This window comes from Alligator sinensis, unplaced genomic scaffold (assembly GCF_000455745.1).
Source record: "Alligator sinensis unplaced genomic scaffold, ASM45574v1 scaffold90_1, whole genome shotgun sequence".
Classification (NCBI taxonomy): Eukaryota; Metazoa; Chordata; order Crocodylia; family Alligatoridae; genus Alligator; species Alligator sinensis.
In genome coordinates, this window is record NW_005842275.1 from 23,835 (window position 1) to 40,174 (window position 16,340).

The following is a 16,340-nucleotide window of genomic DNA, read 5'->3' on the forward strand; positions in this document are numbered from 1 at the left end:
CTCTTTCCAAGCAGACCTTCCTTAGCAAACTCCTCTGTAGCTGGCCTGTTAGCTGTTCCTTGATCCTGAAGAGTTCATTTCCCCTGCAAACCTCATTCCTCTCAGCAAGCTTACAGTGAAGGAATGAGAGAGTTTTCAAGCAAGCTCCCTAGCCAACTCCCCCTCACTCTGGACTCTGGTTAAACAAGGTGCTTAAGTATTGGTCTAGCTGCTGAGTTTTAGCTGCTTAAAATAAAACTATATAGGTTAGTCAGTCTCAAATTATGTATAAAAAAGAGAGATTAATAATGGTAGAACTTTTTGTTTTCTTATGTTTCTTTAAACCAAAACTGTGACTGTATTTATAAGGTAAGGAATTAAGGCCTCATACAGAGGCCTTAATTCAGTTTCTCCTGGGAGAGTCACTGCTCTTCCAGGAGAAAACACAAGTGTATAGAAGTTCAGGCTTTTTCTCTCAGGCTAAAAATGGCCACTTCAGGAGAAAAATAACCTGAGAACAACCAGAGTTAAATCATTCCCTGGGAGAGCAAATGTCTATACATGCCATGACTTCTCTCAGAGGAGAATGTAGTCCTCCAGCTTCTCCCCGTTTCCCCTGCCCCCAGGGAGACTCTCTGGACCCTGCTACTCCAGCAGAGAGCAGAGCACTCCCCCTTCACAATCTCCACATTGTACTACAGGGAAACAAGCTGACTGTAGGCAGATTGGGTCAGCCAATTTGGGCTGCCCTATGCACAGCTGCAATCTTTCACTTCACAGACTAAGGAAGCCTGCAGAGCATTCCTGAGATGTGTGCACAGGGTTGGCTGCACAGTGTCAGCACTGCAGGCTCTCTGCTCTTCAGGGCCTCAGTATTTGAATATCTATACACAGAGGTCCAGGTATGTTTCTGTACCAGGAAGACAAACCTGGGAGAATTCTCTCAGATTATTTGAATGCATGTACACAGTCTAAGAGGGAACTGACTCAATAGGATTTAATAATGTACTGCAGATCTTTGTGACTGATGTCAACATCTGGATCTGTATGGATCCTAAAAATATAGGACTCACGCTGAAGTCAATACTGAATTGTACGTGGTCCTTAAACAATGTAGATGTGGTGAATCTTTAGTTTATATTTGACTCATCTAAATTCAGACTTTTAAAAAGTAGTTTAGATTTTTGTACATTAATTTCTTTAACAACATTATCTTAATAATGGCACCACTCATCATTGCTATAACATTGGAATGTCCTATATTGTGGCATATTTCCCATAATGACTGAACTGTCAGTTTTCAAACTAGGCATTTGATTTTGGCAAAAGGCTTCCATTTCCTACCATAACTATAAGAGAAAATGCAGCCTGGTATAGGAGTCTTTGCTGTTTCAGAGAAAATCCTTATGAAAGGAGCATTCATATTTCATCAAAGCCATCTGTTTCATAGAATTGGGTTTTCTGGGTCCTGTGTCTTGCAACTGCCATCATGATACACATTCAGGTCAAACATAGTATGCTAGGTAACCTAAGGCAATATTAACAGAGAAAGCTCTGTTTTCAAAAGAACATTTGAAAAAGTAGCAAATATATACAAGGTCAACTGGAAGAAATATTGAAGAATGAACATGACTCACAGCTAGACGTATATGGATAAATTAAATTGAGTCTTATTCACTGGTGGAGTAAATCTTTACAGGCTCTCTTCATGTACAGTTACTCTTTTTGTCTGGGAGAACAAGCCATTACATATTACAAACTTCAAAATGTTTCTGCTTTATGGATCATATTTGACTGAGAACAATAAAACAGTCATTCTTTATCTTCAGCATTTACTGAATTGCTAACAAACATAGTAGAAGGAATTGCTCAACTCTTTGAGGGTTTTATAAAAATGTTTCACTTGCTGCTATTTTTGATAAATTTCTAAAATACTTGTAGAAAATGCAAATTGGAAAAAAAAATAAATCTATGTTCTCCATAATAATATTGCACATATTAAAACGGCATTTATCTGTTATAACAATTACATTTTGTCTTAAAATAGTTGCCAGTTCATTGTAACTATTACATGTAGGCATTGTGCCTCTCTGGGTGTGTCTACACATGCATTTACACCAGCTTAAATTTACTTTGCAGTAAATTACTGTGCAGTAAGTGGGAATAGGCCAGTGTCTACACATGCAGGCAGTAAAGCACATTAACACTGTGCATGGAATGACTTGGGACTAAAGTTAATACCAAATCAGTCCACACACTGTTACTGCACAGTAAGGCATCTACACATGCATTACTGTGCAGTGACTAATTGGGCATAAATTTGATACCTGCATGATGTAGGTATCAAATTTACACTCAAGTTGGCATAAGTCACCATATTTACTGCACAGTATGGGCATGCACGTGTAGACGCACGCCCGTACTGTGCATAATTTCGGTTACTGTGCTGTAAATGCGCACATGTAGACATGTCCTCTGAGTCAGTTTCTTCATGTGTTTCTTTGCTGGGAAGAATTGACTTTGTCAGTGCCCTGCTCAAGACACTAAAAGATGCTATTTGGCCATTTGCTTCTTTGTAACAAAGTAACAGGATTATGATTCAGAAGTATAATCAAATATTGAGAAACAGGTTCTCCATTGCCTTATTAGCAAACTGAACATCATGTTCTTTCCTATAGATGTCTCTCTCACACAAGATTTTCAGGAAAGTACCCTGCATCCTTCCCTTAGCCAAGAACCCCTGAAAGGTCAAGAAAGCACTTTAAGACCCATTCACCCTCCACTGATCATAAACATCAGCCTTGAGGAGGAAGAGGAGGAGGAACAAGAAGAAAACTGTAAATATAATTTTTATTTTATCTGAAACTAAGACTGAAGCCTGGCCAGCCAGTGCCAGGCTGCCAGCCAGGCTCCGTGTACCTGGATTGCCACTGCTGCAGTCTCAGGAGGTCCCTAGGTCAGACTGCTGGGACCAGCCCAGGTGCTAGCCCCAACTTCTCCTACCCCACCCAGGTCAATTTGGCACATACTGGAGCGCACATGCAGGGGCATTCCCCAGGGACAGCTAGCAGTAGCACAACTCTATGCTGCTGCTAGTTGTCCCCAGAGAAAAGCATGGGAGCACTCATCTAGATGCACCCTTAGAGACTAAATGGTTCAGAAAGACATGAGCTTTCATAAGTGACAGCTTGTTTGATCAGGTATTATGATGCTAAACGATATGTTGGGAGATTACCCATTTAGCAGGGACATATCTGTAGCAGGTCAGAACATTCCCATGTTTTCTCTCCAATGGAAGCTGTACAAACTGCCTGGGCTACACCAGCCATAGAAGTTACTCTGTTAGTGTGTTCTTTCCCTTTTGAAGTGGCTGTTTGAATGACAATGCAGACTGCATGTAGCTGCCCAGTCTTGGGGCAGAGTCATAGACTTAGGCTGGATCCAGTTATGCAGGCATGTGTGGTTTGTGGTGCCACAAATCTTTTTGTCATGCCTCAAACTGTGCATGTTGCATGTTAAACCATGCTCCACACTGCTAATTTGCAGCACTGGGGCAAAATTTGCTACCAAGATTCCCCAATGCCCTGTGCCCCAGCCAGCCCCTCCTGCAGCACATGAAGCAGTGGGGCAATGTGTCCCACTGCAAACTGTGTTAGCAGGGGTGTGCACCGCAACACAAAGTAGTGGAACCAATTTGTGCCGCTACTGTTTGTGCTGCTGCAAACACCCCCCCTCCCCCGCCCCCCCGCTCGTGTGGACGCAGCTTAGAGTGCATCTACAAATGATAATTTAATTTTAAATGTTTTTAAACAATTTCATTTATGTCAATTGAGATCCCTACATAGACCATCTTATTTCAGGTCAGCTATCAAAAAAGTCATTCTTAAATTGTATGTGTAGGGTTTTTAACTGGTTTAATTAAATCAGCTTAAAATGAGCTCATGTAAAATATGGCTTAGCTAGGATTGATCCTGCCTTGAGCAGGGTTTTGGATTGATCAGCTCCTGAGGTCCCTTCTAACCCTTGTTTATGATTCTATGAATTAAGCCTGAGAATTTTTCCTCTGTAGCCAAGGCCACTAGCCAGGACTCTTGCAAACAAATGATCATAGATTTATTGAGTATACTTAGGGCATTGCCAAACAACTCAATAGCCATTTATTCAAAATCTTGTCAACACAAGATCCTTTCCCTTATATGTGACTACATTTCCTTTGAAGACTGAGGACTTCAAGAAAGCCTTGTAAGTGATTTTAATTAAACCATCATTAAAAGTGAAAATCTGGCATTATCATCATAATAGTCATCAATCAGCCTTTTGACATGCATCATTATTACGACTGTATTGCTGAAAGTATCTAGCATTAAGCAGTATCTTTTCTGTCTGAAATCCAAAAATCAGAGGGTTGGGATGAACCTATAACAGAAAGGAATAAAGTGACCACTTCTCTGTAATGAAATTGTTTATAACGTTGAAATAATGCTGAGGAAGACCTTAACTATTAAAAATGTTTTCTACAGGTATCTCTAATTTATTGACAAAGACTCCTGCAGACATTGAGGAAGAAAGAGCAATAAGGGAAATATGTTATAAATCTGGTAAGTATCTTATTATTAAGTCTTCTAAAATTATTTATTTAATCAGCATAGTAAAGATTTTTTTTCTTTCTTCTGGGGTATACATGATTAGGAGAGTATTACAGAATTCAGACTCCTCAGGAAAACTACTCAGTAAAAATTATGTCTTCAGCACTGCAGATTGAGCTCTTGAAGCCTATGGAAACTGGCAGAGATTTACAGGAAGGCAAGTACTTGACTTGTGATGATTTTAACATCAAGGATAAAGATTTTACTTTTCTTGCTACTAGGTTGTCTGACATTTAGTTTTTGAACATTTCCAAAAGCATTATTATCCATAATGAAACTAATAGAAATACTCTCATTACCATTTGAGAATGTAATGGCATTTGACTGCACATAAATTGTTGGTGTAGAATGGACCTTCTCCACTGACTGTAGTAGTGGTGCTCAACCCCCAGCCTGGAGGTCATATCCAACACATCTGGGGCCATGTAATCTGGCCAGCAGGGCTCCCTCTAGGTCTAAAAATTTTGTGGCAGAGTAGCAATGGCAGCATTAATTGCCTCTCTCTTGCTGCTGGATTTCTGGACCCATGGTGAGTCTACACTGGATAGCATGGTCCTGCATGCTGGATGGGACATGCAGGTTCAGGGCCAATGTGGCTGTCCCGAGTGGCATGGGGTCTGTCCTAGTATGTGAGGCTGGGCCAAGGTTGTGCAGTACCCGATCAAGGAACGCAGGGCCAGTTGAAAGCAGCCTGAGACCCAGTCCTGGTGCATGGCACTGGCCGAAGCAGAGCGGGCCCAGTTCTGGTGTATGGAGTCAGATCCAACTGGCAGAGTTGCCCCACACCACTCATCTGGTTCACTGGGCCAAAAGACTGAGCACCACTGGACTACAGTATTGTGGATTAAAGTCACACCAGCTAAGTAGAACTGAGACTAATATACCTACATACACTGTGTTGAGATTCATGGCCTGGTTTGTCCCCAAGGCTAAGTACAGACATTCAAAAAGCCTGAGGTAGAATTAATCTAAGTTATGAGGTTTTCTGTCAGCAGCATAGTTTAGATCGATAGCGAACATAACACACATTTGCCTTGTGGTGGTGGGACAAATCTTAGACTGGGTTCTGCCATTTTTAAACCAGTTTGTGTTTTTAATCTATCTCAGAGAGGATTAAATTAATAACCATCAGTCATATGAAGTTACTACCTACTTGCAGTGCAAAGCAGCTGCTCTTTCTTATAGTCCTTTTGTGATAACGTTTCACAAGAGTTAAAGTCCTTGATAAGTTTATGTTCTTCATATGATGTAAGATATAAAATGAAAAGATATACTTTAGGTACTTTAATTACAGTAAAAATCAGTCAAATGACTAATAACAATGAAAAAAGGAACACATAGGAGAGGATTAGAGGACATTTACACAGAGATAAATGTGAGGAAGAGAATGACATCATGTTCAAATAATATAACAGTACCACTGGGCTATATACCTTAGCTAGCAAAATAGATGTAATACAGAGAACAGCAATGTTTCTGTGGAACATGAACCCCAGATTTTGGAGAAGACTGGAGCATTCTCTAGACCTAAATTTGGACCATATCTACTTAAACTGGCAGATTTACTATAAGTAGTAGTTCTTTAATTAGTATCATAAAGAAGTAGAGCTGGAAGGGACCTCCATAGATCATCTAGTCCAATCCCCTCCCTGTTGCAGGATCATTCCTATCCAAACCATCCTATGCAAATCCATAATGTAATTGAGTAAAACTACTGTCAACCCTGACACAAGACGTAACACCCTAACCTACCACAGGTAAAGCAGGAGGATGTCCTTCTTTTGTAAAAGGTTGTTAATTTATGGTCAAGAGATCCCAGGTAGAGGGTCACATCCACTGCTACAGATGAAGGCAAAAACCCCCACAATCTTTCCTGACCCCAAATATGGCGATTGGTTTGGCCCTGAGCAGAGGACCAAGACCCTCCAGCCAGGAACCTCTGGCTTCTAGTCCCAGCAGGAGCATTGGCATACCCCTGTCAAAGTCCCAGCCTTGGCTGCAGCCAACACTCAATGCCTGTGAGGAAGGCTTAAAAAACCCCCTGATGCATGTAGTAGAGATGGGGGGAAAGGGGGAAGAATTCCCCAAACCCCATGCAACAACTAGCAAAGCCCAGAAACATAGAGAGTACCCACAATAGAAACTAGGCATAGCTAAGCCTATATCATCCCCAACTAATGGCTCTTCATAAACACCTTTAGTGATGGAGAATCCACAACTTCTCTAGGCATTAGTTCCACTGACTCACTGTTCTGACAGTGAAGAAGTTTTTTCTTGATATCCAATCTAAACCTACTTTACTGAAACTTCAAGCCATTGGTCCATGTCCACCTACTCTCTGCTGCAAGAGGAAAAAGGTGTTCTCTCTCTCCTTTATAGCAGCCCTCCACGTATTTGAAGACTGTTATCCAAGCTCTTTATCATCTTTACTGACCACCTCTGGATCCTCTCCTCATCCTTTTTAAAATGTGGATTCCAAAACTACACACGATACTCCAGATAAGGCCTAACCAGTGCTGAGTAGAGAGACCCTGAGTGTGTCTACATGAGAAGCTTTAGTGCAAAGTACATTGATCTGCTGCATGGGAAAGTGTCACTGTCTACATGCGCTCACATTTACTATACAGTAAATTAGTCTCTGCACAGTTAGCTACTACCTGTAAATACAGTTAGTTACTGTGCATATGTAGACACTGACTGGGAACAAATTTGTGTCCGGTCAGCCCCAACACCAAGGGGGAATCCTTGTGCAGTCTGGAGCTGAGTGGGAGCTGCCCCAGAAGGGACAGTTCTCAGCCATCTCTGGGCTGCTCAGAGAAATCCTGGTGCAGCCCAGAGCTGGCTCGGAGCTGCCCCAGAAGTGGGACAGCTCTGGGCCAGCTGCCGGTTGTACACGGAAGCCCTGCTAGGTATGGGACTTGTCCCCATGTGCAGGTGGCCAGGAGAGCTCTGCAGATGCAGCTGTCTCCTGGCCCCCTGTACATCAGGACCCCTCCTGATGTGCAAAGGGCCAGGAGACAGCTGCTGCTGAAGATGGCAGAGCTCTCCTGGCCCTGTGCATATGAGGACCAGCACCAGACTCTCTGCTGTCCCCTGGGCTAACACCCAGCATGAGGCTGGATCTCCTCTTGGCTGCTGCAGGGAACCAGAGCAGAGTTGGAGCAGCCCTGTCCTGGGCTGTTCTGTTGAGAGCAGATTTGCTCCAAACAGGGAGCACATGTAGATTGGCTCCTCAGGAATGCTTACTGTGCAGTATTAATTGCACATGTAGACATGCCCCCTATCACCTGCGTAATTAAATTCCTTTCAGTGAAATGTTAATCATTGGCAATACAAATAAATATGTTTGATATGTGTGCAGTAAACATTGTTTGCTCTTAGTATGATCTAGTCTAGTATTCTTTCACCGATAAGGGACAGAACATGGCTAACATGTTCCATAATATGTTTCCTTCTGATCTTAAGGCAAGTTTATGGGCACGTCTACATGTCACCCTGTGTCACCATAACGATGTGCTAAGTTGCTGTATGTCATAGTGATCACATGAGTCTACACATGACCAGCAACTACTTCGCTGTAGTGGTGCACTCCCTTCTTTTAGTGCGCCACTATGGTGAAATAGTGGCTAAAACTACATGTGCACCATGCGCATGGAGTAGTATGGGCAGTCACTGTGCTGTTTTACTACTTCCAAAAGGAAGTACTAAAGCCCAGTGCAATAACAATGTCACTGTAGGGAGACGTGTAGATGCACCCTGTGTGTAATACCCGCTTGACAATTCACAAGTTTTAATACAGTAAATTGTATTTTCTGAATTAGCAAAATTTAAATGTATTGCCTCAGCTTTGTACTCTGTGGTTTAGTTCTGTTATGTCTTTTTGGTATCCATATATGTTTTACTGATAATTCCCCATTAGTCTGTATAAGAAAATGCTAATTTATGTGTCACTTTCCAAAAAATCAGTGTAAGTCTGAATTGTACAGTGTTATTCATAACTTCATTTACTATCCCATATCTATTTACGTCTCACAAATGAAATGATTCAGCATAAGTTGGCTAATACTTTTCCTCTATTGCTTTCCCAGGTGATGGTGTTTCAGTTCCAGCAAAGTTTCATAATATAAAAAGACAAGGAGAAATAATAGTATCATTAAATGGAAACTCCAGGACGGACCTTGGCTCCTTTGAAAATGGAGGTAATTACTTTAAAGTATGTGTTGTCATTATTGAATATCCTATGGTAGATAAAATTAATCAAAGGTATTATGAATATCAATAGCACTTAAGCCTTGCAAGTATTCTCCAGTGAAATTTATTTCCACTGTATTTATTTTCTGTAAGGTATATTTTTTCAGTGCTTTTTATAAAAAAAATTAGTATTTCATATTTGGATTCTACCTATTTTAGCTACAGGGTGAACAAAATATTTTTAATTTAGTGATGAAACGGAGTTGGTTATTTATTTAATCCAGAAAAAAAAGATTATTTATGTGTTTTACCCTGGCTATAAAGAAACATTATATAGTTCATTCAGAAAGGCTTGACAAAGAGATAACAGACTGGTGCAGGATGCTTTCAGAAATAGTTATATTTGAGAGAATATCATTAGTTAAGGTGAACACACTTCTTATTTTTGGCAGTCACGTAGGTCCAAATCTTAAAAGCTGTTTTATCTGTACTGATTTCTTCAGTGATATCTTCTGCAGTCATAGGGGTCTGCATCCATGGAGCCCAAGGTAAGTAATTAAGGATGAAGTATTCTCATGCCCTGTAGACTTGAAAATGGAAATACTGGTAAATGCTTTGAAATGTATTTTGTTATTATTAATAATCATATGGTAAATAAGATAATGTATTATGAATACCAATAGCATTAAACCCACTAAGCAATTTATATTTACCTAGAATTGGCAATCTCCTTTTCTTTTTGAATGCTTGGTAGTAGCAAAAATAAGAATTACATAGAATTTTATAAATATGCTTATCTCTTTCTTTGATCCCTGTACATATAACGTGTGATAAATGTATCTGTGTTTATGTTTTGTAAGCTATTATTTAGAAGTATTTGTGTAGAAGGAGAATGAATTATGAAAACCCAGTCAGACTGAGAAATGAGTTAAAAGTATCTTAAATTTCCACTTATATGAGCTTTATATATTACATATGAGTTTTCTGTTTGCTTTTAATTTTTAGAATTTTAATATATTATATAGTTATTTAACTAAAACTAGTAAAAAGTGTATGACAAAAAGTATGAAGTCAATAGTTTGCATTCTTCACACTGAAACCTATATTAAACTATTTTATCTTAATAAGGACATGACATTTATTTCCTTTATTCCTAATTTTGTGATGCTTCATCATTTTCTGTAGGGGGTGATTGTTATGTGCCACAAAGGAACAGAGTTGGTGGAGGGAAGAAAAATGAAGCATTAAATGGGGGGAAACAGTTAATTATATCAAAACCTTCAGATATAAAAGGTATTGAATAATTATTTATATTTCTTGTAATTTTGGAAAATGTTTTTGCTCACTTTGTAATTAGGCTGGACGTATAAGGCAAGACCTGTATCTTCTGACTACTACAGACATGCAGTAACTTGATGAAATTCAATTAACATCTTGGCTTCTTTCATCCTTATGAATATAGATAGTAATATTTTTATGATGGCCCAGTTCTCTCATTGACTTCAGTGTGAGCAAGATTATTATCATAATCTTCTTCAAAACTAAGGCCCAGATTCTGTTTTACTTATTGGATGGGATCCAATGGTTGTGTTCATAGTCCACCCTTCTTCAGTCCCTGAAAAAAAAAAAGTTAATGCAAAAGTGGCTGGGTCCACCTCCTTACTGCTTTCTATGATTTAGTCTTAAGGCTAAGATAACTGCAGGTTATGAATGTATGCTTACGTACCTAATACTGGTATGTGGAATAAGATCAGGCCCAATTTGTCCAATCCTGAAATGAAATGTTGAGCACTCTCAACTCCAGTGCAAGTTAATCAGAATTAAGGATGTGTGGCATCCCACAGAATGAGGCCCCTAATGGTGGATGCCCTAAATCAGCAAAATTATCAAAGACATTATCAAGTATACTTGAAGTCTACAGGGGCCTCAGTTTGCACTACAGAATACCAAAACATGTTTGAGATGTTGCATGTTTTAATGCAATATTTTTCTCAGCTGAAAAATATTGGCTGGTTTTATTTACATAGTCATTGTTGATTAGTCATTACGTGCTTATCATTTGGATCTTTTGAAGGTAAAAATAAAGGATACATTCTGATTATAAACTACAGATATGTCAAAAAGTAATAAAATGTTCCACATAAACATATGTAGTGGAACTTTAGAATTCTTCCCAGCATGACCTGAATGGACAAGAAGAAAAAGTAGTGCATATGCAGGTCAGCTAGAGGTAAGAGGAGACAGAGTCATTTTTTCTTGTAGGAGAGCAGGTAATATAGTGTTAAAGGTCTTGCCAGCTGCCTTTCAGTGCAAAGTGTGTGCCTTTCAGTGCAAAGATTTCAGTGCAATCATATATTAGGGCTGTGCAAAGCTTCAGGTGCTGATTCGATTCAGAGGAAATTCAGTTTGATTCAGCAGCCAAATCTCCGAATCTGAATTGAATCAGAAGACCAATAAAAAGGGTCCAAATTGTTTCAAAGCTCTCTGAATTGATTCAGAAAAGATTTGGAGAGCTTCAGAGATTTGGGAAGTCCCTGCTTGCCACTGCAGGGAGCTGGACCTGGGGTCCGTGCTGGTAAGAAGGGGGTGGGGGCTGAAGGAGTGGGGAGGGGACCCCCGCCAGGACCCATCCCCTGCCTGCTCCCCCAGCCCCTCTGAGCACCCTGCAACCCCCGCCTGCTCTCCTAGCCCCTCCATGGCTCCCCCACCTGGGCCCAGCTCCTGCTTCTTTAAAAAAAAAAAAAAGGCATTGCACTCACTGGCTGCTGCAGCGGCCATTGGGGCTTCTGGGGGGTTGTGGCAGAGCGTTCCATGCATCTCAGGGCAGTAGGGGCAGTGGGGATTGCCCTCCCACCTGGCAGAAGCCAGTGAGTGGGGGCATTATTTTTTTTTTTTAAAAGAGTTGGGAGCTGGGCCAGGCAGGGCAGCCATTGGGAGTGGGGAGAGCTGGGAGAGCGGGCACGGGGTGGGAGCTCATGACAGAGCCACCCATGCAGAGCAGGGCAGCAGAGGCAGCAGGGATTGCTGCCTTCCCCCCCCCCGCTGGCCTGGCAGCAGCTGGTGAATACGGAGCTTTTTTTAAAGATCTGGGAGCTGGGGCCGGACAGGGCAGCCATTGAGAGTGGGCGGGGGATGGGACCTGTATGATTCAGAGGTTCGGCTGATTCAGCAGCAGCTGAATCAACTTGGGACAGTGAATTGAATCGCCAAATTGAATCACTTTCCGCTCAAATCAGCTGAATCTGAAGTGAATACTAGCCGCTTCACACAGGCTTGTCATATATATATATATTCACACAAATACACACACACACACACACACATACACATACAATTATTAATGACATCTATCAACAACCTGATAGGATATACGATAATGAAGAGGTTGATCCTGAAGACTCCCTCCTCAGCTAAGTGAAGCATTTATGATAAATACTTAACAACTGTTTAACTAGGATGGCCTCAAATGTTATCAGTTAGGTTTCAAGTCTTGGCAATGAATATTGTTCCTTAATGTAATGGGTTTCCGTTGCTTTGTTTATGTGACTATATTCAAGCACCTAGCCAGTGCTTTCTTGTATACATCAGCAAAAACATGGAATCTAGCCTTGGAAGCCTGTCTCTCTACAAGGTTACCCAAAGCTTGTTATAAATTTTATATAATGGAGGTTATATACAAAATGGAGGTATTTATTAGGGCTGTGCGAAGCAGCTAGTATTCATTTCAGATTCGTCCGATTTAGGGGACTGTGATTTGATTTGGTGATTCAGGTGACTGTCCTGAGTCAATTCAGCCACAGCCGAATTGGCCAAATCTCTGAATTGGCCCCATCCCCCGCCTGCTCTCAATGGCTGCCCTGCCTGCTCTCCCAGCTCCTGGCACTTGAAAAAAAAGAAAAAGCCCCCACTCATCGGCTGCTGCCAGGTAGGAGGGTGATTCCCACTGCCCCCTGTTGCCCCATACTGTGTGAGGGGCTCTGTCATGAGCCCCCTGACCCCCGCCTGCACTCCCAGCCCCTCCAATGGCTGCTCTGCCTGGTCCCAGCTTCGGGCCCTTAAAAAAAAACAAGTAAAATAAAAAAGCTCTGGCTCACCAGCTCCTGCCAGGTGGGGGGAGGCATCCCTACTGCCCCATACTGTGTGGGTGGCTCTGCAACAAGCTTCCAGAAGTTCCAAGGCTGTTGCAGCATCCGGTGAGTCAGGGCTTTTTAAAGGGCTAGGAGCTAGGGCCGGGCAGATCAGGCATGGGGGGAGCTGGGACAGTGGGCAGGGGGCAGGGGACTCGTGGCAGAGCCCCCTGTGCAGTGTGGGGCAGTGGGGGGCAGCAGGGATCGCTGGTGAGTGGGGGCTTTTTTAAAGAGCCGGGAGCTGGGGCCAGGCAAGGCAGCCATGGCGGGGCTATGATGGGACAGTGGGCAGGGGTCAGGGAGTGCTCAGCAGGGCTGGCAGAATAAGTAGGGGATGGGGCCTGGTAGGGGTCCCACACATGGTCCCTTCCCCCATCCTCCAGCTACCCCTCCCCCACTCCCTACTTACCAGCATGGAGTCCAGGTCCAGATCCCTGCTACAGCGAGTGGGGACTCCCTGAACCGTTGAAGCTCTCCGAATCTTTTCCAAACCGATTCGGAGAGCTTTGAATTGATTCAGACATTTTAATTGGTCTCCTGATTCGCTTCGGATTCAGAGTTTTGGCTACTGAATTAGGCCGAATCTCCTCCAAATCATTTCAGCACCTGAAGCTTCGCACAGGCCTAGAATTTATGCCAAGGCCCTTAATGTGTTTTTTACACTCAGTAACATAGGGTGCTGACAGATGTGCAGCTCCCTGCTCTAACTCATGGTACTTCACAGAAAGCACCAGGACTTAGATCCGCCCCCACCACCCCCACCCCCCAACCCAAACAGACATGCTCTCGTTGTATCTGCAGGATGGGAGTGGGGAGAAGGAAGGGGGCGGGGAGCTCCAGGCTGGGTTTTGCCCAGCCTGAGTTGGAGGGGGAGAGGCTTGGGGAGGCTGTGAGGTTGTGGGGCTCCAGTCCACCTGTCACCCCTCCAGCTCAGGCTGGGCAAACCCCAGCCTGGAGCTCCCCCACCTCCCTTCTCCCCACTCCCATCTTGCAGACAGCACTGGGGATGGGAAGCCCTGATGATCACACACAGGGACTGCCAGAAATTAATGATGGCACTTTGCTATGGAGCTCCTTCATCTGAACCCTCATTAGATGAGGGTTAATTTGTTGTGTAATCAGGCACTTTCAAAGTGCTCTGCAGCTGTGCACTTCTGTCAGGGCACAGCTGTAGAGCAGTTTCAGGGAGCTAATCATATGACAAATGTCACTTCTGTCAGCTCCCATAGTTGGTTTTCTGTGCTTTGGATCAATTTACATGGATTTCTACCTTGGGTGTAATATACTAACTTTTGAAAAGGACTGTGATTTGCACATGCATGCTGCATAAGAGGCCTAGTTCATAGTTGTAGAGCCTTTTCAATCTTTTTAAATTTGTGGACTCCTAAAAATTTTGAATGGAGGTGCAGATCCCTTTGGAAATTTCAGATGGAGGTGTGAACCCCTTTGAATTGTAAGTGTAGATAATCACATACTTTTGATTGATCATAGTCATATTTTGTGGACCCCTTAGACATAGTTTGCCGACCCCCAGGGGTCCGTGGACCACAGGTTAAAAACTATTGTTGTAGAATATATGCGTGAATTACAGTGGATATTTGTAGGCCATAAAATCTATGACACCTCAATGTACTATTAACTCAGATTTTCTGCCTTTTATTTGGTGAACTATAATTTGGACAAAAAACATCTATTACTTTAATAATACTGTATTTTATAACTTAAATTTGAAGTCCACTTGCAAGATTTCATGAGCTTTTCCTTTAATAAACTTCACATTTTTTTGAAATATCATGATTTGTTCTTAACGAGGCAAAACTTGCTCATATTTCTACTTATCATGACTGTTTTCAGAATTAGCTTTTTACTATGTAAAAGAAAGCTTTTTGTCCAAAAAGAGCTTTATATGAAATGTGGGGAAGTAATTCTAGTAATTCTTTTTTCAAATCACCTTGTGGTGATTCAGTGAATAAAAAGGCTCCTTTCACTGATGAACCACAACTGCTTGACATATAGTTAAGATGCAGTTAAAATATAGGAAATGAGCACAAAGCACAAAGACCACAATGCATGCGATTGCTATACAAGTACACAAAGAGAGTGGAAGAGATTTCTTATACATGCTTCTCTTTGAGGAAAGCAGTAGATAGAATATTAGTGATGGTGGTTCCAATAAAGCAGAAGAATCCAGTCATGAAACACTAACAAAATAAAGGGATGGGAGAGAAGTAGTAAGCAGGGTATAATATTCTGACTTCCCAGGCTGTCATGTCAGCTTCTGATACCGGGAAGTGTAGCAGAGAAGAAAAGGTTTTGACAACCACAAAGGAACCTCTGACTATCAATACTTAAACTGAGAGAAATGGCTTTTGCAGATTGGTAAAACATCCCTGCTAATGATTACATCAGAGAGGAACCAGGAAAATAAAGGGATTTTGTCATATTGTATATTTTCAAAAAATGAATCCATATCACTATATTCATTTAGGAATGAACTACACTGAACCTGTAAAGAAACATCACTTTAAAGGAGTGAAGAAAAAGAAATGGATTTCTGAGGAATCAAAAAACTCATCTAGTACATATTTGGGGAAAGGTATTTTAAGGAAATACTTGACTAATTAGTTTTAAATAACCAATTAAAAAGTGAGTTTTTAAAATGTCAGTTTCCACTTCTGATTCTCTGTTGAGATCAAACACAACCTATCAGTTAAAAGGTGTGTGTTTGTATGCTATGTATCCTTTATACTGATATGTCAGATATTGGGAAGTATCTTGAAAGTTTGATGTAATGTATTTTTTTACTTCCAGCAACGCATGGTTCTCACTCAAAAAGTGAAGCAAATTGCCAAAGAAGTTATCAAAGGCAGAATTTCGAGAATGCTTCTTATATTCCTTCTCTAAAAGCTTCTGGGAGAAGCACTTATTTCTATTCGCCAGAACCTGGAAGATCAACAAATGTGACCAACAGCAATGTCAGCTTCAGTAAAGAATCCAAACTGAATATATCTACAGGTGGGCTCTTAATAATACAAGATTCCTTGTCATCCTGTATACCATTGGGCCCAATTATGCTCCTGTAACTTCCCTGCATCAATACATCTAAGCAAAATTTGACTCATGTCAGATAATCTTAAACAGATTATTGCAAAATCCAGAAATAAAAATGAGAAAATGTCATTAAGTTCTGGGGAAGCTAAAAAGTAAAGGCAGCCACAATTTGCTTGAGTAGCAAGTCCATTATATACAAAAGGTCCAGATAAATTAGTTCCCATGTCTAGTCACTTGTTCTACCTGAGGAGAAGGGAATGGCCCATGGCCCCGTCCCCATCCCTACCATATTAGAAACTACTGTCCACTGGAGCACTAGCAATAACTGCAGTCCCTAGCAACGATT

At 41.6% G+C, this 16,340-nt stretch overlaps 1 protein-coding gene across 5 annotated transcripts in view; it reads left to right on the plus strand.

Moving 5' to 3' along the window:
• Window positions 1–16,340, plus strand: part of CUNH12orf50 (chromosome unknown C12orf50 homolog) — a 42,822-nt gene that overhangs the window by 13,302 nt on the left and 13,180 nt on the right. For 4 of the 5 annotated variants that reach the window (XM_006027914.2, XM_006027913.2, XM_006027915.2 and 1 more), the window contains 7 exons: window positions 2,658–2,816; window positions 4,500–4,577; window positions 4,669–4,782; window positions 8,714–8,824; window positions 10,002–10,109; window positions 15,432–15,539; window positions 15,755–15,958. In XM_006027914.2, the coding sequence (XP_006027976.1) occupies window positions 2,658–2,816; window positions 4,500–4,577; window positions 4,669–4,782; window positions 8,714–8,824; window positions 10,002–10,109; window positions 15,432–15,539; window positions 15,755–15,958 (882 nt within the window). The remainder of the gene's footprint in view (window positions 1–2,657; window positions 2,817–4,499; window positions 4,578–4,668; window positions 4,783–8,713; window positions 8,825–10,001; window positions 10,110–15,431; window positions 15,540–15,754; window positions 15,959–16,340) is intronic. The other variant, XM_006027916.2, reaches the window with a different exon arrangement.